General features: G+C 46.8%; 1 protein-coding gene and 1 long non-coding RNA gene across 6 annotated transcripts in view; both read right to left on the bottom strand.

Moving 5' to 3' along the window:
* Positions 1-24,694, bottom strand: LOC128852480 (uncharacterized). Of its 4 annotated transcripts, XR_008450360.1 has the most exons (7): positions 24,594-24,694; positions 24,075-24,181; positions 23,697-23,756; positions 22,698-22,819; positions 16,702-16,923; positions 16,343-16,500; positions 1-170 (listed from the first exon to the last, which is right to left on the bottom strand). It is a non-coding gene; the product is annotated as an uncharacterized LOC128852480 (long non-coding RNA). The 4 variants fall into 4 exon arrangements; XR_008450362.1 differs by lacking the exon at positions 22,698-22,819; XR_008450359.1 differs by having other exon boundaries at positions 22,698-23,756.
* ACKR3 (atypical chemokine receptor 3) overlaps positions 24,690-27,904 on the bottom strand; it is a 6,702-nt gene continuing 3,487 nt past the window's right edge. For both annotated transcript variants that reach the window (XM_054069753.1, XM_054069754.1), the window contains exon 2: positions 24,690-26,664. In XM_054069753.1, coding sequence (XP_053925728.1) covers positions 25,543-26,637 — 1,095 coding nt within the window. In that variant the 5' untranslated portion in view covers positions 26,638-26,664 and the 3' untranslated portion in view covers positions 24,690-25,542. The remainder of the gene's footprint in view (positions 26,665-27,904) is intronic.

The raw sequence follows: 27,904 nt of genomic DNA on the forward strand, positions 1-27,904 counted from the left end.
AGCTGGGAGGTAAGTAGAGAGGCCCAGGCAGTTCCAGTTTTGGATTTTGGATCCTCATTTCATGGGGCTGCCTCTAGAGAAGATCTGTGCTGAATCGCCGTGTCTTGCAGGGAGTTGACTTGAAGCCATTCCTTCAGTAGTGGTTTCATCTGAGATGCTTGCTGGTGCCTCTAGAGAATAAAACAGCACAGTCGTTACCTGCCACCTGGCCCAGCTCCAAAGGGGTACAGCCATCAACATGCAGGATGGAAAGTAAAGGTCCTCCATACCACTCAAAGCCTCATCCCCTTTCACCTTCTGGGAGACCTAGAGCTGAGCACTAAAACCACTCACAACACTTGTCTCCATTCCAGTTTTCATCCTAGAGCTCAAACACATCTGGAAAAGCACAAAACCCCAAGAAATGTACTGCACTGAACAAGATGTCTTGGACCTGAGTCACCGAGTGGGACGCAGAGGAAAAAACAATCATTTGGAGACAAGATGAAAGGCCGTATGCCAAGGAATTGTGCAATGAACAAAACAAACCAAAACCGAAAATCACACCCAGTGGGGAAGCTGCACAAATCTGAACCGCCTACAACAGCTCAACTATCTGTCTCGGCATCCCTGTAACCTGCAGAGCCAAGACATAAAAGTACACCAAGATCTCCTGGAAGAAAGGTCAAGGCTCAGCAGTGAATATAAATCATGTCTTAATACACTTACACTTCTATGTCCCCAAAGTGGTTAACGGTATTATGTCTTCTTCTCTCTCTCTCTCGTCAGCTTTCTAGTGGGATACATGAGTATTGGGGCTTAGAAATGTAATCCCAGTGCATCCCTTAATCACCAAAAGAGTCTTCCAAAGGTAACCATCAGCCCAGATTGGAAGGTGAAAAGTCAATGAGGCATCACTTGTAGAGACAGCGTTTCTATGAGCTGCCGTTAGCCTACCACTCCAGGCCGTGCTCAGCAAGAGATTACCATCACACCAAGCAGCTATGGGCTACTTTCTGACTATATAAAGAAAAAATCTGCTGTGGGTTTGGGGTTTTTTTTTTAACATTTAAGACTTAAAAAACATAGTTCTTCACTTCAGGGCAAATGAAATATATTTGACCAAAAATATTTTTACCTTTTCTCCAAAGTGTTCCCCAAAATAAGGTCAACTGAAACTGGTTTTGATTATTTTTAAGCTAATCAAGCCAACTAACAGATACTTCACCTATTTTAACTTTTCTTTAATCAGCGTTTCTTTGGCAAAGCTGCTTTGTCCTCATGGGTATCCTTACAAACTACTACAGGACGTACGGCCACGCTCTCTAGCTCAGCAGACTTGGAATTCTTAGTATTAATAAGATTGCCAGACACTATCTTCTTCTGTTAAGATACTGCTCTCATCCCTGTTGGACTCTTCCGTCTCCTTTGAATCTGGCAGAACAAGTTCTACCGCCCATAAATTTATATGGAGGTACATCAAGTTCTCCTTCCACGGAAGGCTCCAGTACATAGGACTGTATAATCAATTCCGCATGAAGATTTGCGAAGAAAAACCTCTTCTCTGACAGAGCCCTCCAGGGAAGGACTCTAAAACTGCTCCCAAATTGCTATTAAAAAAAAAAGAAAAAAAAGAAAAAATAATTTATGCAAATAATGAAGCGTTAACAGCTCTTGCAATATTTGGTGCTTTTCCCAAAGCCACAGCTCATGGGGGTTAACATGAGAACCCAAGCAATTGTGTGTGCTCCTGAGCCTCCCGTGTGCAAAAAAAAGACCATTTCAACAGTCCCAGAAACAGGTTAAATAAACATTTACGATGAATCACACAGGTACGGCTGAGCTTGCCTTGGAATGAGAGGAATCTGCAGGATGGGGTCTCTAGTGTCTGTTCCAGGAGTATTTTCTCCAGTCTTTTAAAGTCTGTGCTTCCAAGAGTTAAAGCCACAGTGTTTTTTGCCAAACTCATTTTATTTAAGACATGAAGGAGACAATTTTTATCATTCAAACAAAGGAGCCAAATCTCTTTCCCCCCTGCTCCCACTTCTGTTTTCTGCCTTTAGACAAGAGTGTCCCTTCCTTGTGCTAATTAATACACGGATAAAGCCTCACCTTGAGGTTGAGTTTTATAGAAAAATTAATTACAGATCCCGACTTTAGAATTATCAATCAAGATACTCACACTGTTTGCCACAAGCCTCCTCCTCCCGGCTGTTCTGTTTGAGCTGAAGTAGAATAAATTTTCTCATTTCAGCTCACTCTCCTCCAAGTAACTTCATTTTCTGAAAGTTAACTGCATGTTTTTCTTTGAGGTGGTGGATGCCCTGCGTCAAAGAGGCAAAAAGGGTTGTACCTGCAGGGAGGGTCGGACAGGACAGATGACCTAAAACTGAGCAGAGCATTCTTTCCATGTATATCACACTCTGTATAAAACTTAAGAGATCACGAGGGTCTTGCCCTGTTCTTGGATGATCAATGGATGTTCTTGGATGGTCCAGTGAGGACTTCATCTGTCTGTTTGCCCCCGATCCCAGATCCGTGTGTTCTTCCATCCAGCTCTCTCTCCTGTTGCTGACCCCTTCCCTGACTTGCTCTGCAGCATCAAGTGGCAGGGACGCAATTTCATGTATTTGTACATATTTTCTTATTTTCTTTATTGTTATTACTATTTTATTAAAGCCGGTTTTGTTTGGTTTCCAACTCACAAGGGTGGGTTTTTTCCTCTTATTTCTCTTTCCCCTTTCCCTGAGGGCGGAGGAGTGAGGGAAGGGAATTGGGAGCTCAGTTTTAGCTGCCAAAATTGACTTGGCCAAGGCTAAACGGTGACACCAGGTTTTACCTGGTTAGAAAGAAGCTTTCGATGCACTGGAGATTACTTTGAAGGCTGGAGTGAAAGCTAAGCTCTAGAGAAAGTCTAAGGGCATAGAAAGGGTCACCAAAGACCTCCGTAACAATGACCCATAGCTGGGGGACATCAACAGGTCAGGAGAGAGAAACAATAACGTCATGACATACTTGACAAAATTTAAGGGAGTGAAGACAAAGACCGTAAGAAGATAATGAATCTACTGCACTGACAATGTGACATTCAGCATCTGCTGAGGGTGCTGAGTAGCTCTAATCCTATTAAACAGGCTGAGAGTGATTGGAAGAAGATGCAAGATCGCAGCAGAGAGACATCCAAAAACATCAACGTGCAAACCGTGTTGCGTGCTCTCATCTTTGGACTCAGCAACACAGAGTGGCTTAAGAAGATCAAGACCGCTTGCATACTTACTTATCCAACCTGCAAACACTTACATACACACTGTGGTATGTGCTGAGTGGGGCATCACACTCCCCATTCCATAAATCCTCTTCCCTTTCAGGCTCAAGTGATGGAAAATATTCTCTGAGCACGCAAAATAGTTGCTGAAGGCAGAAGGGAACTTCAGCTAGAGAAGTACAGCAGAGAGTCACAGTCTAGAGAATACAAAGGACTCCTCACCTTTCAAACCAAACTTTCAATAGCTAGGATGCCCAGTGCTAGGATTGATCTGTGTGCTTTTACCAGCACTACAGGAGCTCGCACTGCCAGTTACTGAAGGCTGGGACGTCCTTGCAGTACACACTCGTACAGCCCACGGCACATCTGGGGTCCACTGGCAACTTCAGCACATATATAACTTAGAAAAGAGTTAAAAGTCAATGTTTTACCTGTATGGGTTCATACAGCAGGACAAAACATTACAATATGTAACCTGCTACTGACTGTCCCCATGCCCAAGGTGTTTGGACCAGTTAGAATCATAGAATCGTTGAGATTGGAAAGGACCTCTAACATCATCAAGTCCAACCATGAACCCAACATCACCTTGCCAACTAAACCATGTCACGAAGTGTCACAACTACACATTTCTTTAACGTTTCCAGAGACGGAGACTCCACCTAGGCACCGGTTCCAATGCTTCACCAATCTTTCAGCAAATAAATTTTTCCTAATATCCAATCTAAACCTCCCCTGGCACAACTTGAGGCCATTAGGAACACAACTCCTGGTTTTAAGAGGAACCACTTACTTAGGATGAGCTGGTCCGCTGTAGAAAGCGCTGCATTTCTCAAAGTATCCAAGGCTTCCTCAGCCAATTCTATAAATCGATTTGTTGGGAAAATCACTAAAGAAAACATAGCAATTGCCATGCCAGCAACGTATCAATGCAAATGGGAATTCCTCACACTATATACTCCCAAGCCACTTTTACAGTTCTTACTAGAGACGCTGTTTCGCCGCAGATAAATCCTTTCAAATTCTCTTTCAAAAAACCTATGAGATAAAAAAAAAGAAAAAGTTCCTGAGTAACTGTCATGGAGGAACAAAGAAAGAAAAGAAGAGGAAACAGGGAGTTGTGGACCACCGCTGGTGGCACTTGAATAGGAGCCCTGTGCTTGACACCACCACGACTTTGAACAAAACCGAAGTCAAACAGCTATTTGTCAAGGGGTACAAACGCTCACAAGTGGTGAGAACCTGGCCCTGCTGTAAAAACGTGTCAGGGACTTTTCTGTGGGGCTGTGCCGAGCCCCCTGATGGATCGTTGTGCTCGGAGGACAGCATTGTGAGCAGCAATAATAAGACATCTGGTCCGTTCTCTTTCTGAAAGAATATTTTGGCTCGACTGAAACCACGTGAGCAGCTCCTTGTACAATGCACCAACCCAGCGCCTCATGGCCACCGATCCGCAGCGCTGGCTCCGTCCTCCCTCGGATCTCAGCTCCACCAGCCTGGCTCTGCGACACACAGCCGCTGGGTAGCCCTTCACATCTCTCTGTCTAGATAGAGCACCAACACTGCATCATCCACCGCGCTTAGATACCCCACCGCGTCCCTCCTTGTAGGTCCTGCCCATACCTTCTGCATGGATATGCAGCAATGAGCTGGAAGAAGAGGTCGGCACCACTCCCAGCTCTTTCTATACACAGCCTTTCCCCAACAAAGAGGATAAAACTCTGAATAAAAAGGATTTCTCAGAAATCTCACGTTACATCCAAGCTGACGCACACACACACGCACACCTTTCTGCATTAAATCCACCTCACAGGCACGGGACAGCAGCAAACAGCATCATCTCCCGAGCCGGAGAGGGGAAGATGTGCAGCAGGACGTGAGGATTTTAGCAAGTTGCCACTAAAAACAGGTTTCCCACCCACAGATAAACCAGCAGCTCCTGGGAAGCCACTCACTTTCCTTCCCATGCACGGGCAGGACCCAAGGCAGCCAGCTCCCAGGCACAGCCCCAGGGAAGCAGGCATGAATTATAAAGCCTAATTCATGTCAAAAGCACAAAGTTTCTACAGAGTTTCGGTTCTGAGCATATTTTACCAAAAAATAGGGACTTAGTGCACTTAAGCCAACCTCTCGTGACACCCTACGAATGATGAGGGGAGCCGGGAGCTGGCGGGAACAGACTCGACACATAAAGAAAATAAAGGAAAAAGAAGCAGAGAAAGGAATAGCGAAGTGGAGGAAGGAAAAAGAAGGATGTCTCTGTGCTTCAGGTATTTCAAAACAGAGGCCCCACTTCCCAAATAACGTTTCACTGGGGAGGGAGGGGGGAGGAGAGGGGAGACTGGTTTTCATTTCATTTTCACTTTGAAAACACCGTTTTTCCACACACCCACTGAAGTGCAAATTTCCACTGAAACCCATTTAAAAAAAGAGAGCATGCCTCGGAGCCGGGGATTTTGAAAAGACATCTGTTTGAATTTATAAAGCAGTGGTTGAGAAAGCCCCCAGAAGCCCCTCAGTGAAGGAGCCTTGAGCAGCATTTCCCAGCGCAGCAGCCAAGAACATCCCAACACTCAGGGACAGCATGGGAGGCAGCAGCACCCAGCAAAGAGCAGGACCCACCACCTCGGAAGAGGGCTGCAGAGATGACAAAAGACCAATTTCTTCTGCTCCAGCCTTTGCCACAGCCCACGTCAGTGCTGGGAAGAGGAGATAAGGAGCTGAAGGTGCTGGGTGTGCGGAGGGGTGATAAATGGGGTGCTTGGTCACGCAGCCCCCACACTTCTGGCACTGACCACCAACACCTCCGCAGCTGCTGGCTCATCCGGAGAACACGAGGCTGCTCGTCTTTTCATCCTTTTGTAAGGAGCCGAGCAGCACCGGCAGCCGCAGGCAGGACGTGGGTTTAATATTAACAGAAGGGGGATATCACTCATTGCTACATCTTTCCAGCTCCACCACGGCCCTGCTGGACCCCAGCTCAGCACCCAGGGCAGGCAGATGGCTTTGTACAAACGGCTTGTGGGGGTCTGGAAGGCCCTCCAAATTCCCCACCGATACAGCAGCGGCGTCCCTGTGCCCGACTGGCAGTTGGCACCGATAGCACTGTGTGCTCAAAGATGCTGCGCGCACAGAGATCTTTTGCCTGCAGCTGCAAGGGGCGAGGAGGGGACGGACACAGCCTCAGGCATGGGGACTGTGCCCACGCTGGCAGCTGCAGCTGACGGCAGGGACGCCTGGGAGAAGGAGGTGCCCCCCTTCCTGACGGCTGGGTGGGAATTTTGGCCGATAGTGACTTTGTGGAGATGCAATCTGCTGGCTGGGTACCTGCTACCAACTGCTGATGCCTTAACAATGGAGCTGTGCATCGCCAATAGCACCAGGGGGCTCAGCGCCGCTGCACTCCATGGGGCTCCTTCACCCATTAAGAAGACCTAACAGGAGGGACAGAAACGATCACCTGCATGGTAATCAGCTTCACTATCCTAAAAAAACCTTCACATGTTGCTCTAGTTGGTGGCTCCTCCAAGATTTCTTCTCTGGAGGCTTCTCTCCCCCAGCCACATGCACCAGCCTTGTTCACAGCAGCGCGGCTGGCGCTCAAGGTCTGCATTTTTTGGCATTCCCAGCTCTGCCTCATTCCAGCACGCTCTGGAGATGGAGCCAGACACCTCACTGGCACCCCAAACCTGCTCCCAGAGGAGACACACCAGGCATCCACCTGTCCCCTGCTGCTGTGTGGTCCTCCCCAAGACCTGCACCTCCCTTTCTGAAGACTCTCCCAGTCCCAAAGGACGAGGACACGTAGAACCTCTCAATTCCCACATATCCCACCACCGCTTACCTTCTGGGTCTGCAGGATTCCCACCACCAGCTGTGGACATCTCTGTCCCAGAGTTATTTCAGCCTGTAAAAGCATGTGGTTCAGGTGACACAGCCACCAGAACCCAACCAGGTGGGGTAGCTGGTCAACCTGCCGCACCTTTCCTGGAAATTTTAAGGTCTACTGGTTTTGCAGTGCAAAACATTCAGTTGAATCTTTCTAACCTAACTTACAGAGCAAACACACCCTGATCCTTAAATGCATCCAGAATAGCTCATAACTTCCTAATGGGGAGACCTGAAGAGGACAGTAATGCATCCTCCAATCTGCTGGCGGTTTTGAAAAGCCCCGTAAAGTGCAACACCATGTTCATTTTTCAGAGTTGAATAAAGGCAAAGGGTCTGAGGCACTTCTGGTGAACAGCTACGAAGGAGAGATGTGCCTCTGCCCTTCTGCAGAGAAGAGTCAACTGTGGAAACATCTCACTGCCATCCCTTTTGCACCAGCCATCTCTGGCACAAGCTGCCGATGGAGAAGGGGGACCTCCCTCCCAAGAAAGCAGAAGCAGAAAGCGCAGGAAGAGGCTGAAGCAGGATTTTATCTTCCCGTTAAAGGCAACCCCAAGTTGTTTAATGCATTACTATTTCTTGTCCAGGAGAATTAACGAGAGCAGAGAATGGGCTCACACACTGATTGCCCGCACCATTCAGTTCCTAATGCTCCCAAGTTCAGTTCAGACCACAATATCATCTTCTTTACAAGTACATATTCATCTCATTAGTCCATTTTTCTGAATTATGTGACTCCCACAACACACTCAGATCTCTCTGTGCACAACCTGTGCACATTCCCACTGTTCCAAGCAGGAGATAGTGCCCTCTCTCCCCTTCTCACCATCACCCTGTGCCTCTCGTCTCTCTCTTTGCACTTTGCGAGATGCCAGAGCCTTTTGGTTTTGGCACAAAGCTCCTTGCAGCTGCTGCACAGCAAACCCAACGTCCTGCGCTGAGCAACCTACAATTTCCCTAAGCCGTGCCCCTGAAACCAGCTGGCAAGCCAAAGTTTTCTCTGACAAGCAAAGGAATCAGAACTGACATGATTGGGGAAAAAAAACAAGCTCAATTCCTCTTGGCAGGATATTAATTTAGAAATCTCTGGTGTCGTCGCCCCAATTCACAATGAATTTGGATCCAAGCTTTCCCAGTGCCAGACAACACAGAGATTTGACAGAGAAGGTAATTGGAGGAAATGGCTTTGTAATCTAGCTATTGTGCTGGCAAGATCCAGCTCTCCTAAAGAACAAGGTTCACTTCCTGGCATGGCTGATTCATCAACCTTTATTTGTCCCCAGTGCCTCTTGATTTTCCTTTGCCTTAGCAGGGATAACACAGGCACTTAGAGACACGGTTTAGTGGTGGAGTTGGAAGCGTTAGGTTTATGGTTGGACTTGATGATCTTAAAGTTCTTTTCCGACCTAAACGATTCTGTGATTCAAAGCAGCACCAGAGGTCTGCTGGGCTCCGGCTTTCTCCCAGCCTGGTGAGTGGCAGCAATGGGGTGATGAACTCTGAAGGGTCAAAGACTCCAAGTGTCCAAGAGGCAGAGTGAAGAGTCTCGTGGTCTGCACACCCCTTGGGCAGCACGCACACCAAAGAGACCGAGCCATGCTCCACCAGTGGTGTGGTTTCGTACCGTGCTGGTGGCAGGGACAAGGATGGGGGACATTTAGGTGGAAGCAATCCCACCCAGAGAGACCCACAGCCTCTAACTAGGAGGGTAAGCAAACCTGAACTGGAATATACGAACACAGCGTTAGTGACATCTCCACATGGCACATACGTCAGGAAAATGAACATCTGTTGAGGGATTACCTGCCAGATACAGGCCCTAATCATTTGGATTGTCCATTCTTCTCCTTCTTCTGCAAAAGATACCATAGACACAGGCCGCACAGCAGAGAAAAAATAAGTGCTGAAGAACAAAAAGTCTCACCAGGAAAGAAGGAGAAATAAAAATGGGAAACAGCATGGAGAGGCTCCAAAACGTGGTCTGCACTGCACTGCACTGAACATCACTCACCCAGAAGTGTTCCTGCATGCAGATCCCAGATCGCCGTACGCAGCATTTTTCCACTGCTCTAATGATAACAACCATTTTATTGACCTGTGTGTTCATGCCCTTCCACTAATCACTTTGTTTTTCTAACTGCCTTTATCTAGAGCGAGTGGTGAGCTGCTCTGGGTAGACGTCAGATTCATTCCCAAGCTGCACCGCCAAGACTGGATCATTTGGCGGCTGGAGAAGCGGGAAACCCTATACCCGCCAGCCCTGCAGATCCTACCGATGGCCCAAAGTCCCCTTTGGGAGCCCCATTAAAATGAGCTCTTACCCTGCAGAAGGCTCATCTCTATTTACATAAACAATTTGGAGGATGGAGCATAGCAGCAGCCTGGCGTACCCTGCTACCTGGATATATCTTTTAGCTCCCTAACCCGATTCCCTTTATTTTTAGCACCAGTACACGGAGTGCAGATGAAGCCAGTGATTTTGTGGAGGAGAAGGGGAAGGCCTTGATTATTTCTCTTCATCTGCTAGTAAAAAAATATTAGGACAGTAAACAGTTAGCTATCACGTTGGAATACCTGGGAGAGCTCTTACCCACTGCCATGCAGATCTCTCATCTAGAATTCATTTATTCATGTTCACTATTGATGCCATTAAACTACAGAGGTGGCTGGGGAAGGACATAGTCAAAAGAGACCTGAAGTTTCACCTTTGGAAATAATGTGACCAAACCAGCAGACCAGCGTTTCAGAAGAAGAAATGCCACTTTTAGCTGCACCAGCACCACCTAAAAATCCAGTGTTATCATGCAGATACAGCTCTCACAGAATGGTTTAGTTTGGATGGGATCTTGAAGATCAACTAGTTCCACCCCTCCTGCCATGGGCACGGATACCTTCCACTAATAGGTAGGACAGTCTGCCTCCTGTCTGTAAATTCATTAGTGTTGACAGAATTGAAGGCACTTCTATTACACCGCAAGTCACAAAGGTCCAGATTCATCCTTGGGATCAACCACAACGAGCTAGTGGTGCCATGTCTGGTTCTGCAGCTGGTAGCTGCTCATCACACCCGGCATTACCACTGAAGAGCTTCTGTGGGAGGAAACCTGGGGGTCTCTAAATCTCCCAGAGGAAAGACTGCACAGAAGAACAGCATGTTTGCCCCACGGATGTTATTCTTCATCCCTTTTTGCTGCTAATTCCCTCCGAATGCTTTCCTGGTGCTGAGGTTTGCCTGCATCTTGTTTAATTACATTCAGTAACTTAAGCTACCGGAGAAAATCCATTTTAGCTATAATCATTTTGCGCTCTGAAGAAATCCCAAAGCCTAGTGGAAAACGTAGATCTGATTTGTATATTCCTCTTGAGTGTCACCTTATGTCTCTTGCAATGATGCATACATAGGTACTTAGCTTACACCAAACGTGGCTCCTCCAGGGTCTGAAAAGTAGAAAATACGTTGCCTGCCTCTGTTTTGGGAAGAATTAAGTGAAAGGTCCAGCAGGAAAGCAGATGCCTCTTGGGAGCCCTGCAGTCTACAGGCAGCTCCAGGGCTGGGCTTACACTCAGCACCACTCTAGGAACGGACCACACAGACTCAGGTTGAAGGAGAAAAAAACATACATGAAGACCATGGAAGTCTCAGAGCAAGTAAATTAATGTTAATTGTGAGATATTTGATTGCAAGAAGCACCAGATGGCCAGCCATCTGTTTTTTATTATAAAATTAAACAAGATTAACCCAAACAGGATTTCCTCAGCATTCTTCTCTGACTGGCTCACAAATACGTCTTTAACACCTATGCTACAGATGCAGCACAATCAGAAGCTCTTCCAGCCTTTCCCTAATCTACTCAGTCTAAATACTCTGCTGAGTAATGCCCTTGCAGGTAATGATTTCCAGGGGATGGATTAATAAAGAGATGAGAGAACTGGGAAAGGTCAGCTCAAAGAGAAGTAAAATAACCCCTGCGAATCGCCTTCCTTTTACTCTGCTACAACACTAAACTCGGGTTTGAAGGGCACAAAGCTATAGGCAGGAGAGGATGTTGCCAAGGGCAACAGGTTGCCAGAGGCAACCACAGCTGGGGTACCAACCTCTCCTGCCAGCATCAGCCCCTGGTTGTTGCAGAGATGGAAAGGGATAGAATAGCAAAAGCTGGGGAGGAAAGCCAGAGCCCCCATCCTCTGTCCATCTCCTCTCAAAGGCAGCAAGACTCTCCAACGTCCCCAGCTTGATCGCCTGCATCACCATCCCTACAGGGCAAAACCTCTCACCCTACGATTAATTCAATCACCCATCCTGCAGGGCACTGTGGGCAGCTCGGCACACAAACTCATCGAAGCAAAGTGCATGAAAGACAGGTGGGAGCATCCCCCTGGCTAGAGAGGGCGTACACACATCCCGGTTTAAGATAATGGCTCAGGACCTACATACACAGCCTCACATCACTGAAAAAAACCCTCTCGCTACAGCGCCTCTGCAAGCTCAGGCATTTTCTTTGCCTTTCTACACGTATGCCTACAAACTTCAGGAATATCCTCCTTGCCCCAGCATCATCTGCACCACCAAACCACCACTCCTGCCTTTCTCCCAGGAAGGACAGCCTATTAGAAGCTCATTTTTACTTTGTATGTTAAGTAATAATGATGTCTTTTGCAGGGTTTGCCCATTTGTTGCTTCAAGATGTATAAATACTGAGATCAAGCCCTGCAAACCAGCTCAGACAAATTTTGCCGAGCGAGCCGGGCTTGCATGACCTGCTAATCCAGCAGGTTTTCAGTTTTCAGCTACCAAACTTGCTCTGGGAGTCAGCTGCCTCTCACGCTCTCCCTGGAAGCTGGGCTGCCGCCAAGAAGGCTTTTCCCAGCCCACCCAGTTACCCTGTGCACACGTAGGGGATCTGATCGGATCTTGCAGCTGAAGCTGGCTGAGTCCCTGTCCCTCTGCAAGCTTTTCTCATGCAGATTACACACGTCTTCATTTGTTCAGAGCAAATCAGCTGTGAATTGAACATAAAGGGTGTTCCAGGGGAGATGTCCACTTGTATCATTCGCCAGCGTAAATCCCCAGGACACTGTGCATCCAGAAACTATCAATAATAACCCACTTGCACCCTCCTATCTTATCATATACAGGCAGACAACCCGTTCGTAGAGTTTAATTACCCATCAGCCAACAGACAGCAGGCCAGGGCTCCAGCTCATGTAAACATGATTATATTTTTTGTTTAGCTTTGAATATCTTCACTTTCAGGGCTACCTTAGAGGGGAACAAAATGCCATGCTATTCTTTTTGGGATAGCAGCCAGCCAGTTCACCGCATCCCAGGCTTTTTGCCCCTCCCCATCACTGCTATCAGAGACTGGGAAAGGTGGTGCATGATTCCAGCTTGCTCCCATTTGCAGGGTGACACGGGTCCTCGAGGGACCATTCCTCCCCAACCACTGCCCCTCTGGTATCTTGGAATCATGGAATAGTTTGGGTTGGAAAGGACCCTAAAGGTCATCTAGTTCCAACCCCTCTGTGATGGGCAGGGACAACCTTCTCTGAATGTAAAAGGAGAGACGTGCAGCCTGGTTGCTCACTCATAAACCAGAGATGTTGGATTTGCTGCTGGTTCACATCTGGACTCGGCTCTGGCCAAGTACAGCAGACCTGGAAATCTAAATGAACAGAGTGGGAGTCAGACTCTGACCTTGCGTTTGACTGATTCACACGGTCATTTTGCATGCAAAGAAACACACGCGCTGCAGGATCACTATGGTTTGGGGTGGAGTACCTAACAAACAACAATTTGACTCCTCTTCCACAATATTAAGGAAAATGAATTAAAAGGCTGACAGAGCTGATCTTCCCACCTGCAAACACTGGATGGCCTGGCTCAGCAGCCACTAGTAAACAGGGCACGGACACAGGAACCATCTTCTCCTTCCTAAACTGCAAGTCCCAAGCTGGAGACAGCTCAGCAGTTCAAGCTGCTTAACATCTACTCCCCTTGGATTCTCCTTCTCCAAGAACCACACCAGTTCTTCACTGGTGCTGCTCTTTGCCTGAACTCCTGCTACCTGAACGAAGCCAGCTTCATCCTTCGAGTGGGCAACTTCACATCCCTGGTGGTTTTAGGATGATGGACTGCCCCAGGCACACATCAGCACGATTAGTTGATCCAGCCTTTCAGGTTTCATAAAACTTTTTCCACTTTGAGATACGGTCTGTCCTTAAAAAAAAAAATACATAAAAATAGTCTCAGACATGACAAAACTATGAACTGCAAACTGGTTGTGTTTCCAGCCAGCTCACTGCTGCTTTTCATCCTACTGGAAGCCACCAAATGGAGACCAAGTTACCCCTAGCAAGAGGCCATCCATCGCTTTCAGACCAAAGCCCCTGGGCTTGCACCAGCATAAACACAAGGACAGTTCTGCCCTGTATCCCTGGGGGCAGAGGAAGACGTTGCAGAGATAAAACATGGACCATGTACAAGTATAGTCAAGGAACTAAATTAAAAGCTCTATGTCTCCTTTTTCCCTTGCTTTTTTTCCACAAAAGACAGCCAGGCTTGCTTCATTGTGGACCAAATTATTTGCTTTTCCATAGTTTTATTCTCAGACCTGACTGTTTTAGTGTGAGCTGGTATTTCTCCAGAACTCAGTCCAAGGCAGACACCTCAGCTGGAAAACTCCCGTCCCAACAGGCAAAGATACGTGCGACTGAAGAACCTCCTATTGTAAGAAGGAGCAGGGAATTACTATATAAACACCGCTGTACTACACACATACAATTCATAGCTTAAAAAGCCAGTTTTTAAAGGAAGGGAACAGATGCTCTGACAAGAGCCCTGTATAAAACGTTTCCTCTGCCAAGAGTAAAAGGAAACCCTCCTTAGCTGAAGAATCAGCTCTAAAGGCAATCCCTAGTAAATGAGGTATAAAACTAAATTCAGAGCATTCCTACTACTTTGTCTTTCCAGCGGAGCATCCGCTGGGCTGGGCTTTCATTGACGATTCCTCCTCCACAGCCAGCTAAGCAGATGCCCCGGGAAATGGAAGCGCACACACACACAGGAAAAAAATAAATAAAAGCAGTAAAAAAAAAAATTACAAGCTTTTTAAACATGATTTATTCACGCTGGGTACTTCTCTACCTAACCAGATGCTTCTAAATGTCTGGCACTAAAAGAAAAACCTCTGTTTTTAACCCATGATATATTACTAATCGATATTAGACTAGCACAGAAATAACTGGCTGCTGTTGCAGCCAGGACGGGGGGGAAAATAATAAGTGGATCACACTATCAAACAAAAGAGGCTTCAAATAGCTGTGGTGTTATCTGAGAGGCGTTTCACAAAAAGCCGCTTCAGCCTGTCAAATGTTTTTTGAAAGGGTGCCGAGTGCAACCCTGGTTCTCACGAGCTGCCTACGGAAAGCTCTTTCAAGGATGCTTTACACAGAATCATGGAATGGTTTGGGTTGGAAGGGACCTTAAAGCCCATCCAGTTCCAACCCTCTTCCCAGGGGCAGGGACACCTCCCACTGGGTCAGGGGCTACAAGCCCCATCCAACCTGGCCTGGAACACCTCCAGGGATGGGGCAGCCACAGCGTCCCTGGGCAACCTGGGCCAGGGCCTCCCCACCCTCACGGTAACAAATGTCTTCCTAAGATCTCATCTCAGTCTCCCTTCTTTCAGCTTCAAACCATTCCCCCTCATCCTGTCCCTGCACTCACTGATCAAGAGCCCCTCCTCAGCTTTTCTATAGCCCCCCTTTAAATACTGGCTTATATATAGGCTGCTCTAAGGTCTCCCCAGAACCTATTCCAGGCTGAACACCCCCAAGTCCCTCAGCCTGTCCTTATAGCAGAGGTGCTCCAGCCCTCAGATCATCTCCATGGCCTCGTCTGGACTTGCTCTGACAGATCTATGTCCTTCCTGCGCTGAGGGCTCCAGAACTGAACGCAGCACTCCAGGTGAGGTCTCACACGAGCAGAGTAGAGCGGCAGAATCACTGGCCTTGACCTGCTCGTTACACTTCTTTTCTACTGAGAGAAGAGAGACCCTCACATCTTTCTAAGCAACTGAATACCCATATACGGATATGAAGCCCTCATCTGAGAAGGGAACACCTACTGAGGAGCTTTCAGTCAGAGGCACGTAAGAATTGGACTCTACTAGATCACAGGGTGCTGTCAATAACACGCATATAATTCCTGTAGCATCTCAGTGTTTGACAGCATAAGGACCACAGTGTGTGTCTTTTATAGAATCACAGAATCACTAGGTTGGAAAAGACCTTTGAGATCATCAAGCCCAATCATACCTGTCCACTCCTAAGCCCTAAACACTTCATCTACCCATCTTGATCAGCCAGCTACACGTGACGCACAGATAGCACTGGAAAAAGCAGAGCTGACACAACTGGAGAAACACAGATACGCTTTTAGCCTGAAGAAACGTTTGTCTGGTTTTTCCCAAATCTATCAGCTAATCTAACAAGCGAGCTTACTTCCTACAAAGCTCGGCTTGGTTGTGGAGCGCTGCAGACAACAAGACCATTAACGCACAAGGGAGGGAGGTGGCTTGAAACACGTCACTTTTTGCTGTAGTGCTCTGGCTACAAAATGCGTTTGATGAAGCACCATCACTTGTGTGTGTTCATGAAGAGAAATGACCGGCAAGGGAAAAGATGAGCGGAGAACTTGGTGCTCACTACCAAGCCCCGCTGCTAGGATTTTAGGTGCTGGTTCACACAGAGCGGTGCCTGCGGCACCAGAGATACAGCAGCGTCCCAGCTGGAAGGCAGAGATAAGGCCCCTCACGCCAATGGAAATGCTGGGCACAAATCAGCCCCAGGTTTGCAGGAAGAGGCGAAGACAACCAACAGGAAGCAAAGTCCAGTCAAGCCACTCCAGCAGAACACCCTGGACGAGTTTTATCTATCCTGATGAACGCAGAGCTCATTATCAAACAGATGCCGCTACTACGGATCTGTGCAAAATCCTACACACTTAAATGTGGGCTCCCTGGCTCTCTCGGATTCACGTTTTCACCTTCACCCCCCACAAATGAGCAACAAGAGCAACCAAACGGAGAGACAAAAATGCTCAGACGACACCTCAGCTGACTCGAAGTCAGAAGTGAATGCATTTCTGGTTAAGATGGCAGTTTAACTTGTATCATACAGCAGTAACAGACAAAAACCATTCCTTACCTATTACCACAGGTCCTGGAACCAGTCAACGGCTTTCCTCTTCCCCACCAGCTGTTTTCAGCCACCTTCTCCAAAGAAGCAAAGGATGACAGATATCCACAGAGAATCTCGTTTTGAACCTGTCTCCCTCGTTGTCTTCCTCTAATGCGTAACTTCAGCTGTCAAAGGAAAGGGGAAGGTGTTTAAATTGGCTCATGACAACTCCCACAGGAAGGCACTATCTGTGTAACACAAATCTGATGACTTGCAGTCATCAAAAGTTCGCTTTTGCATAACCATGGAAGTGGAAACAGCTTTAGCACCTAAGCCACATGGGCATAATCCAATGCCCTGTGAAGTGGAAGAGGTTGGTCACTCACCTGAGGAAAGGAGATGGGATTTGTGAGACAACAAGCCTCAAGAAAGCTTGCTGTGCCTTTGTCAAATGCCCCAACTTTGGGAATAGTTGAAGATTATAACAGGTCACAGGGAAGCCCTTGAAGGCCCCAAGGTCTGATGTCACAAGTCAGGATTACGCGAGCAGAGATCAGCTCCCATTCATCAATACATCCCATTGGCTTCAGCCCGGCCAAGCTTTCTCGCTAGGAAGAAATATCAGCCATAAGCATAGAAGCACCACCTATAACTCAGGAGTGGGCTTCCCCTGATGGAGACAACGAGCTGCCATTGTATCAGATGTCCCGTTATTCATGGGAGCCATCCCTGCATTGGAATAACACCCAATACATGGGAGCGGATCAGAGATGCATGGCCAAAGGGAAGGACCCTTCAAGCCAGGGCTTCTTTCCAGCCAATACTAAATCTTTACCAAAACTTGACTCATAATTCCAAGAATTTCTTCCTTTTACGTTCTGCTTGACAACAATTTATCTTTGGGACCATAACATGTCCAAAGGCATCTTTGCCTGCATAGACTTCCCTTGCAACTCAGGTGGCTCAAAATGGGTAACAGCGTCCCCTTCCCCCAAACACCCCCCAGGTCCAACACACACCGCAGGCAAAAAGCTGCTGCTCTTGCCAGAGCAGAGGGGAATCAAGAAGCCTCATGTGAAGAACTCCAGGCCAAGAGGAGTTTGAGGCATTCTTACAGGCATAAGAAAACAGACCTTGTCATCAACAACTGCAAATTGTGGGAAGAAGGCTACGTGTACAGAAGCACATACCCATGCAAGTAAATCCCATTCGCTTCCACTGAACTACCTGAACTGGACTTTCCAGTCACATAAAGGAGTCCAATCCATTGATGTTGACGGACACCCTGCAGTCTGTACCTAGGGATGCCCTGTAACTCTCACATAAACATCACCCCCAGGCTGAATGCAGCCTGAAGAATGCGTTTTCAGCTTCTCAAGAGCAAATCTCCCTGAGTAAAATATGAGACTTCTGCAAGGCTACAATTTCAGAGGAGACGTGGAGCTGAACCTGTCTTGGGCTCTGGTTTTTGTTCTTTATTAATCATTTTCACGGGCCTTTACGCTTTTGGATTCCAGCCTGACTGGAAGCAGCAAACACTGGAAACTTTGCAAAGCCTTCCAAGTGTGAAACCCCTCCTCCCTGGAGCAGGTTTAATGCGCTTCAGGTTTGCATCCAGACTTTCAGTGGCTAAGCCAAGCAGTCACCCCTCTCCGATGCCCAGAATGTTCACCTGCCGGAGTTTCCAAATTCAAACAGAGGCTTTCATTCCGAAACATCTGCTGCAGAAGCAGGCTGAAAAGCTCACCAAGTGCAAAGGAGCGACAGAGCTGACAGGCAGCACTGAGATGGTGCCGAGAAAACAGCTCGTGGTAGCAAGCCATCGGAGCTGCTGGCACTGTTCTTTCTAAACACCCACTTTTCATCCTTTCCCAGGGATTTCCTAGGCTCCGTTGCCTCATCCTGCAATTAGACTGAAGAAACAATGCCTGGAGTTTGCCTCCACAGAAAGACACAGCTCTCAGGAAAGGTTTGGACAGCCTCAAGTAACGCCAAAATCAAATGTGGCCGAGACGTGCAGAGCAAAGCCGCCTTTCAGCCAAGAGAGTTGGAGTGTGCATGGGGAAGAGCCTCCCTCTCTTCTCCTCTTTGCTGTTTTATTCTCCAGACTTACAATAAGGGCTATTCTCTCCTGGAAGGAGGAATCCAAAACGCTTCAGCTTTTCATTGATTCATTGCAAAGGGAAGGTATAGATTCTCCTCCACCGGCCGTTAAAGCAGCCACCTCGGGCCCATGATGAACCAGTCAAGCTGAACCAAGAGGAAGCAGTGGCCAGCGGCTCTTGGACGCTTGCAGAATCAGCATTTCCAACCGACTGCTTTCCTCACTCCTCCAAAACCCCTCAACCAAAACCACCACATTCATCGGGCCAAACAGGATGGGAAGTGAGAAGAAAAAGCTTTTTCTCCATCCCGACTCTTTCATATAAAGCTGCCACCCCCACCTCAGCAACAGGGCAACCTTGACATTCACGCCAGCCATTGGAACAAGGTGGCCGGGTTAGAGACAAGAGCTCCGGAACAAGTTTTGAAGGGCTCAGCATCCTCCATAAAGTGCAGGATTTCCATACCTTTCATCCTGCATTGGTTTTAGAGTGAGGCCATGTAGAAAAAGAGAGCCAGGAGGGAGCACGGCCATGCTGCTCATGGCTCACGGGCTGCTTGGTGAGGTCATTCAGCTGGTGTGCTCTCAGGATGTTTTATCAATCCTTAATCAAAGGAGGCAAAAATCATTAAAAAGCCCTCCGGAAAAGGATCGTTTGGCTGTCATGGATAATCGCGACCTGAGCAAATCCACTTTGCCCCAGTCATTACCCAGGAGAGTGAGAGGGTGCAACAGGTGCCCGGAGGAGGGGAGATGCCAGCTCACTGGTTGAAAGACCAGAAATCTGACTTCCCTTCCCTCTCACACCATCTGCTTTCTGGAAACAACATCCCACAGACCTAAACCAATGCAGCCAGCAGCAGAGCCTGTTTGGGGACAGGGTTTCTTCATCGCACTCTCAGACCCCCCACCAGCCTGCACACACCAGACCAGTGCTGGGGACCAGCACGGCTCCCCCATCTCAAAGCCCATTTTGTCCACCTTCAGCAGGCTTGGGATGTGAGTTCTGGGGGGTCAGGCACCGCCTCCGGCTGCGTTCACACAGCCTGGCTCGATGGTTTCACTCTCCTGGGACTCCTGCAGTCCATCTCCTAAATAATGACGACATTCAAACGTCACGTGCCCATCAGACTGAGACCCACAGTGTCACCCCAAGTGATAGGAAGCCGATGGGAACAGATCCCAGTGAGCTAGTGGTGATGGGAGCCGTAACCCTGAGATGCAGATAGACCCACCCTGATGCACGATCACCGTGACTTTGGCTTATTGTGCATCCCAATTCCAGGCTGCAGAAGACACAAGTGTGCCTGTAGGTGGCCCAGAAACACTGACTTATTAAAAGAAAGGGGGGGGATACACATGAATGAATGCAGTGCTAGTCACCCTTTCGCAGAATTGTTATTTTCTGTGTGTAGTCGGTGCTCGTTTTCTAAAGATTTACATTTTTGTGTGTGTGTCACTCGCTTTTGATGCATTTTCAGACCTCGGAGCTTAGAAATTCAAAACACTTGTCAGTCACGTCAATCCTTCGGGACAAAACAGAGCTGCCACTTGGATGGGTAAAAAAAAAACAACAAACAAAACGCACTTTTCTATCAAGCTGTGACCCAGTCACCCTACTCAATGCAAGCAAGACAATGTTTAGAGATCTGAGTTTTCATACTCGTCGGTGGAACTAAATTGATTAAGGTCATTTCCTAGGTAGGTTTGAAATCTTCGGCAACAATTTTTTTGAAAAGAAAAAGAAAAGTGTCCCCCCAAAAAGGGAAAAATCACTACTGCAAAAACATTAAATCTGCTTGGGTAACTCAGAATATATGTTGGCAAGGCAACATATCTCAGCTTGAACAGTAAATGTGCTATGTCAGAGGCTCTGCAACATGTGAAAGGGACTTGGGTTTCAATATATCATGCTGAATTTACTTCTTTTCAGCCTTTTACGGTCAAGTATTTGATGTCTATCCTTTCACTCTTGCAACCGATAGGGCGACCTTACTTAAAAGTTTCCTGACCTTTGCTGTTACCCGTATTGTTCCGATAAAGTGTAATTTAATTCTTTTTCTTTAGTCTAGAAATAGCACTGTACAGACAGCAAACACGATAGGGGTTTGCTTCCCCCCTCCCCCAAGCTAAATGCAAGATGCAAAAACATCCATCATCGGAGTTGGCTTAAACTCAGATGATGTCAAGAAGCATTCAACGTACAGCGGTCCAGACCCTTTGCTGAAGAGGACCTGTTGAATTGCACTGATTTCACACTTCACATTGGAGCTAAGGCCACTGGCAGCTGTAGAGGGTCTGGTCCCTTTCCCAGCATCTTCTTGTAAAGATATATAACGAAATATAAGATAATAACAAGAAAAGTCTTGTCCTGATGCTTTAACTCCAGTGCTGAAGAGCATCCTACCCAATATTTTAGCTGCAGGACTGAGTGGTCTCCCTGGATTCACAGCATCACTGGGTTTACCGGTATCTCTTTTGTATTATAAAGTAATAATGTATCCAGGATAAAGATCTTTAGCTAAAGCCTTGCACCTATTCCATGTAATCCAAAAAAAAAAAACCCAAATATATCAAAAATTAAAAGAAAAAATGAAATGTTTTCAAACAGCAACTACTAAAATGGGAGGGGACTGATTTTTCTTGTGGCAGTAGGTGTTGGACAGGTCAGCCACATGCTTTAGGGTTACAGCTGGATTATCCATCATAGGATCTTTATGAGTCCGGTTTGAACCGTATTAAAACCCTGTAATGCAAGTATTTTTGTGAAAGCAAACTCACATCGTTATTATCTGTCGGTCTATTCTTATTACGTCTTTGCATTCGGGCTGGATGTGGGTATTATACTGCATTAGTGATGCAGATGCACACATCTGCACTCACACCCATACATTCGCACAGGATTACAGCTAAAACTCCTGATCCTACTTATAAAAAGCCCTATAAATCCTGGATAGCTCCCTTTAAATCAGCAGCATTATGCTACTGTAAATCCAGGGTGTAAATCAGAGCAGACTCTGCCTCAGATGCTCTTCAGCCACACACCACAACGGAGCAGAGAAGCTAAAAGCAAACCCTGGGCTCCATACAGTTCCCCCCAAAACCCATCTCCATCCCTGCTCAGCCCTACAGCTCATCCCAGGGGCTGAGCCTCACCTCTCAAAGTACCAGCGCAACTCTTTTTCTCTGAAACAGATTAAGAGCTGGTTTTGGCAGCGCTGCCGCTGCCACCACGTGCTTGATTATTGCTCACAGCTGACTTATTTCTTGCTTCTTAGGAACTTTAAATGGCTTTTATGCTCAGTGAACTCATCAAAGGCTAGTATCTAAAGTCAGCAGCACTGAAAGCACGAATTAGCCAAAGGAGAAACAGGCCAGTTAGGCATTTCTTATGATACATCATTTAGATGGTTGCCAGAGGAGCTGATTTAAAGTCACTGCTACACCTGAATGTCATTTATGGCTCATAAAAGGAAATTTGTGTTTAAGTAACAATAAAGCAGAACTGTACTTTCTATATTAAAAAAAAAAAAAAAGAAAGATTCCTTTCTCAGGGAGCAGATGTAGTTTTATTTGCTCAGTGCCTGCCTTCAAAGGCACGCGGAGTCTGACCATAAAGCCCAAGAGTTAGGTCCAGCAAGATTTCTTCCAATACGGATTACATCTGATTTTTACTCATTTTTCCACCAAGGCCTTTATGTAGTGATTTTGAGCTTTTTGCAAAGGGAGGAGCCAAATGTCCATGTACATTCGTGACCATCAGTGCAAGAAGGGAGATTCCTGGGGCACAGGCAGTCAGTACACCAGTCCTGTCCCAAAGCCACAGCCCTGCAGCGGGAAGCAACTCCCTGAAAGGAGGTTGGAGCGACGTGGGTGCTGGTCTCTTCTCCTAAGTGACAAGTGACAGGACAAGAGGAAATGGCCTCAAGGTGTGCTAGAGGAGGTTTAGTTTGGATATTTGGAAGAATTTCTCTCCTGAGAGTGGAGAAGCTCTGGAACAGGCTGCCCAGGGAATTGGTGGAGTCACTATCCCTGGAGGGGGTCAAAAAGCTTCAGGCATGGTGGTATTGTGTTGATGGTTGGACTCGACAATCTTAAAGGTCTTTCACAATAACAATTCTATTCAATTCCGTTCTATTCTATTCTAAGAAGCAGGAACCCTTAGCAACACCCCTAACTCCTGAGTTGGGACATTCGGCCAAACAACATGACAGCAGCCATCACATCAATCACTGCAAGTCACAGTCACCTCTACTGAGGATGTGTATTTTCACTCACCTGTTTGTTATCCACTAACAAATTCCCTCAGAGCAGACTCCAAGGGGTTCAACCCCTTTCTTTTTGTCTCAGTGCAAATACCAGCTGAGTACTGTGTCACACACAGCGATGAGGAGTGACTCCTAGAACATATACATATGTTTTTCCTATTAAATCTCAGCCAGAGTTTGACTTTCAAGAATTTTCTGCATGAAAGCAAGTCCTAATAAGAAAAATACAACAACAGACAAACTCTATCCCTCTGTGTCTCTGCAATGTTCTGCCCTCCACTGATTTCCCATCATCTGCCCACTACCACCACTCTCTAAGTGTTACGACCAAGCAGCTGAGGAGGTGCTCAGCTGCAGGTCTTCCCATCCAAGGAGCTGGAAGGGATCCATGCACGCGATGCTACAGTAGTTGACAGCATAGGTCACAATCCTGACCTTTAGCTGCTCTCTCAGTGTGACCCTGCTTTCAGAAAAAGCATTATCCCACAATTCACCACCTGAAGGAAGAGGCCTCGAGACTGGATCAGTCCAGCCTCGGCAGTGGGTCTGCAGGATGTCCCCAACACTGCCCTACATCTCCAGAGCTGATGCTGTGCTGTGAGCACCGAACTGCAGAGACACACACAAAAAAAAGTGAGCTTCTGCCAATTCAAACCTGCAAACCAGCTCCAGCTTCACATGAAAACACCACACCGCCCAAGACGGGACCTGCCTTGAACCAGCAACACTGCTACAAACTGAGAAATATCCTGTAGTACACAGGAACGGGATGTCGGAGCTGTATCCAGCACCTCTGGGGAGGACACAGCTACGTACAGATGCTGAGGCACGGGAAGCAATCCCCAGCTAATCAGGAACATTAATTTCTCAGAATTAACACACCGCCTCCGCTTTTAACTCTCAGTGTGAGGGTGCGCTTTACTTGCAGTTCAGCAGTACCTTAAGAAAGGCTTATTAGAACCCCAAAATAACCACCTCTTATAAGAAATGGCCACACAAAAGGCCATACTTGCCAAGTGACACTGTGACAGTTACGCTGGCGGCCCCTCTCTGCAACCGGCTCCTCCACCTGTGGATGGAACAGTGCTTTTTAGAAACATCAAGTACAAGGAGGGGATGGTAGACTTTGCAGCGTTGGCAAATATCTGTCTTTATAGGATCATCTTTGAGGAGGCAGTAATGTAGAAAGAAACTATAAAATAAGAGTCGTTACAAAATGTTCTGGCTGCTGTGATCTCAGAGGGATAATGGCATACTTTGATTTAACAGGAATTGAAGTGCAGGCTTCCCAGCAAAGTAGTTATCACTGTGCTGGAGTTGCAAAACATGCAAACCAGAAACAGCAAGTCGGCGATGGCTGAGAAATCAGTGATTTAACACTTGTTACCTTGTCCTAGGACGAAGACCACGATTCAAGAGTTTCGCTGGCTTAAAGGTGATCTACTGTATACATCCTGCGGCGACGGAATCCTGCCCCACGCTGACAGTACAGCACTGCAAATTCAACACAAAGTCATAACAAAGAGAAGAGATAAAAAAAAAAAACAAAAAAAAAAGAAGAGATAAAAGAGGATTTAATGCTGTCAGAACTGCTAACTCACAAATTCCATTGCAAGCAAAAACCGCAGAGGACTGAACCGGGATTAGTCCAAATATCCGCTCCATCTGTGTACTTCCATATTTTTCTTCCATGTGTTTATTCCTAAGCTACAGACACAGCCTTTCATCACTCCCAACTGCTTTCACCTTATAAATCCATCAGCTCCACCTTCCCAAACAGCACAGCCTTTGGCAGACCCGCTCCTCCCACCCCGTCCGCTCTCACCACACACCAATGCTGTCTCACATTCCTCCATTCAATGGTTTCTGCCCATCGTCAACAAACATCAGGAAAATACAGACTGACCTGATTGCTCTCAAAGGAGAGAAGGTATCTTTGGGATTTCTTCTTCCTTTTTGGAGGAAGAGGTCAAGTCAAACTGCTGGCAGGCATGGGTGGGTATTTTTGGGGGTTTTTTTTTCAAGATCTTTATTTTACAAAAATAACTTACAAATAGAGACAACTCTCAGAAGTAAGATCATTCATTCTGTGCATAAGGATACAGCCTTGTGAAGCACGGGCGTAGGAGTCAACAACTCTTACAACACTGTTAATTTTAACATGACGGTAACTATATTACAATACATACATTTCATGCTCCAGACATGTGGGTACGACCACCACATAAAGCCATGGTCGATAAAGTGTGCCAGCCAGGGAGGATGCACCGAAATGATCGCTTCCATACTGCTAATTATCGGCATCCTCTTACCTAACGATAGTTTAAACCAAATGGCAACCTAACACTCAGACTACAGCACTCTGGATACACTCATCAGCAATATACTTCAAATACATGATAAAAATATATTTAGCTTTCAAATACAATTGTATAAGGTACACCAAGAGCCAGAAAATAAAGTCTCAAGCTTTTAAATACAACACACTATATATATAACATATTCAAGGAGACAAGAGGGAATCTACATGTGGAAGAAAAAGCTTATCTTGGAAACGCATGTTATCTATAGTACACAATGGCTTTGTCTGCTAGAAAGTCATTCCCGTTTGCATAGTGTTGGAGAAGTCCAGACTGGGCTAGGAGGAAAATCAAACAAAAGACTTAATTTTGGTACCACTTCCATTTTGCACCCGATTCGACTCTTAAATTAGTTTGCTATTTCTCTTTTGTAGGCTGGAATTCATGCCCCGTTCAAAACAAGCACAGGGAAGGGGGGGATAAAAAAACCCAACAAACACAACACAAAAAAAAATCAAGTCAAACAGTCAAGGAGGTTTCTTTATGGGGTTGCAGTCATTTGGTATTTTGCTCCAGAGCAGAGTATTCTGCTTCCGACACTCTGGAAGCATCGATAAGTTTAGTGAGACCAGTTTTTGCAGAGTACTTGAAAATAAAGGCTTTCATGAGCTCGTATCTGTAGTTGCGGTTGATGAAGCTGTACAGGATGGGGTTGACGCAGCAATGGACTAGAGAGAAGCACTGAGTGATGTGAAGAGTGGCATACAAAAAGTTCTCCATCTGACAACTGAAGGGTATGAAATGAAGGCTATAGAAGATGTCAAGCAGAACAGCTACATGGTAGGGTAGCCAGCAGACGAGAAACACGACAACGTAGGAGAAAATGATCTTCCCGTTGCTCTTCCTCTCTTGGTCACTGGAAGCAGAGATGGTCTTCGCAAGGAGGAAATAAAAGAGCGCAATGATAGGAAAAGGGATAAGAAAGCCCAGCACGACGGAGATGAGCTCCATGCCAATCAACCATTCTTTGAAGCTCTCCTCTGGATAGACGGGACGGCAATAGGTTTCATTGTTGGAAGAGACCGTCTTGAGATAATAGGTGTCTGGGAGAGATGCAGAGAAGGCAAGGAGCCACACTAAGATGCAGATGCAGCGACGGATTATCTTCTTCTTGCGATTGCTGGAATTGGTGAAATAGGCAACGGAGAGGTAGCGGTCCACACTCATGCACGCCAGGAAGAAGATGCTGCTGTACAGGTTGATGGAAAATATGAGGTGAGTTATCTTGCATGTGATTTCTCCCATGTACCACTGGTTATGCTGGATGAGGGAGACGACCCACACCGGAAGGGTGATGACAACACACAGATCTGCGATAGCCAAATTAAAGATGTAGAGGTGGGTTTCGTAGCCTGTCATTTTGGCTTGGAGGTTGACCCACACCACAACAGAGTTGGCCACCAGCCCTATGACAAAGATGAAAATATAGAAGAAGGATAGGGTGTAGAGCAGGGCGCTTTTGTTGAGCGTGCCGGGGCATGTTGTCGCATCAACTGTGATGCAGTCACTATTGTTGCATGTCCAGTTGATTTCCGTCAAGTTGGCTGTTTCCAGAAAATCCAGGATGGAAGTCAAATCAAGTGCACTCATGTTCGCTCAGTGCAGAGTTTGAGTGACCTATAGCAAAACAGGACCAAAGAAGTTACCTAAGTTAATGGAGAGGTTTTTTCCGCCATCTTTGCACCATAAAGCACGTGGAGGACGCGCCAAGTAGTGCCTACTCTTGTAAGGTGCTTAACATACGTGAGATCCATGGAGTAAAACAGCCAAACCAAACACAGCGAATCGCATCTGCTTGATGAAAGACGCACTAGCTTTTTCTGTGACTTTTTTTCTTGCAGCTCACATCTGACATCATCAGGTTGGCTATCGTTCCCGGTGTGAAATGCACAAAGTACACTGTGGCCAAATAAATGTCAGGCGACTAAATCTGTCTTCTCCAGCATAAATGATGATACTACCGCTTTCAGCAGGGGAATCTTAAAGCCATTTTATCTGCACTCCCTCAAGCATAGTAGAAGCGATCTGGCTGATACACGGTACCGTAAAATATTTACCACAAGCTCTGGTCAGCATCTTGTCAAGCCCAGCTCCAGCTGCATTAAGCAGAAATGGGGAACTAAGGGGCTTTGTACCCTCATCCAATTTCAAATTTAAATCCTGCTCCATCCTCTCTGCTTCCCTTCAATTCTATTTTACAAAGCATCCCCTGCGTTTAATGATTATCACGTAGCTTTGAGCTGAGTAGATTTGCTGGGTTTAAGGTTTCTTTTTAGGAGAGAGAGCTTTGATTCACAAAACACTGCCCCATCACAGCTGGCTCCACAACAACTGCTTCCTCCCCATCCTTTCGCTTTTCTACATCTACTTTTCTTGCCTCTTCGGCGCCTTCTTCCATCAGCAGGCGACAGACAAACAAGGGGCTCCTCATTAACTTCCTCGCCAGCAGAAGGAAAGGCCCCAGCAGACCCACACAGCTTACACAAAATCCAAAGCCAGGCTGCTAATTACCGTTGTGCTTTTGGGGCGGCATAAAAATGCTGCCTCCCCTGCTGGGACCCTCCCATCCCGCAGGGCCAACAGAACCACCCACAGCAGCAGCTGGCTGCCTTGGCCTGTGAGTGCCTCGCTTCAGCCAAGCAAGTTTTGGAGCCTCCTATTCGCAGGGTCCGGTCTGGGGTGCACCAAATTAAAGATGGAGAGGTGTATTTCTAAGGGATGGACCTTGTCTCATTGCCACGTGGCTTCACTTGAGCCAGAGCATCAGGTCACCAAGTCATCCCACCTGTAGTCCCCACCGTGAACACCTCCAGCATCAATGGTGGCCTCCATCCTCAATGGTGGCCACCATGTTTTT

Source organism: Cuculus canorus, chromosome 6 (genome assembly GCF_017976375.1).
Source record: "Cuculus canorus isolate bCucCan1 chromosome 6, bCucCan1.pri, whole genome shotgun sequence".
NCBI lineage: Eukaryota > Metazoa > Chordata > Aves > Cuculiformes > Cuculidae > Cuculus > Cuculus canorus.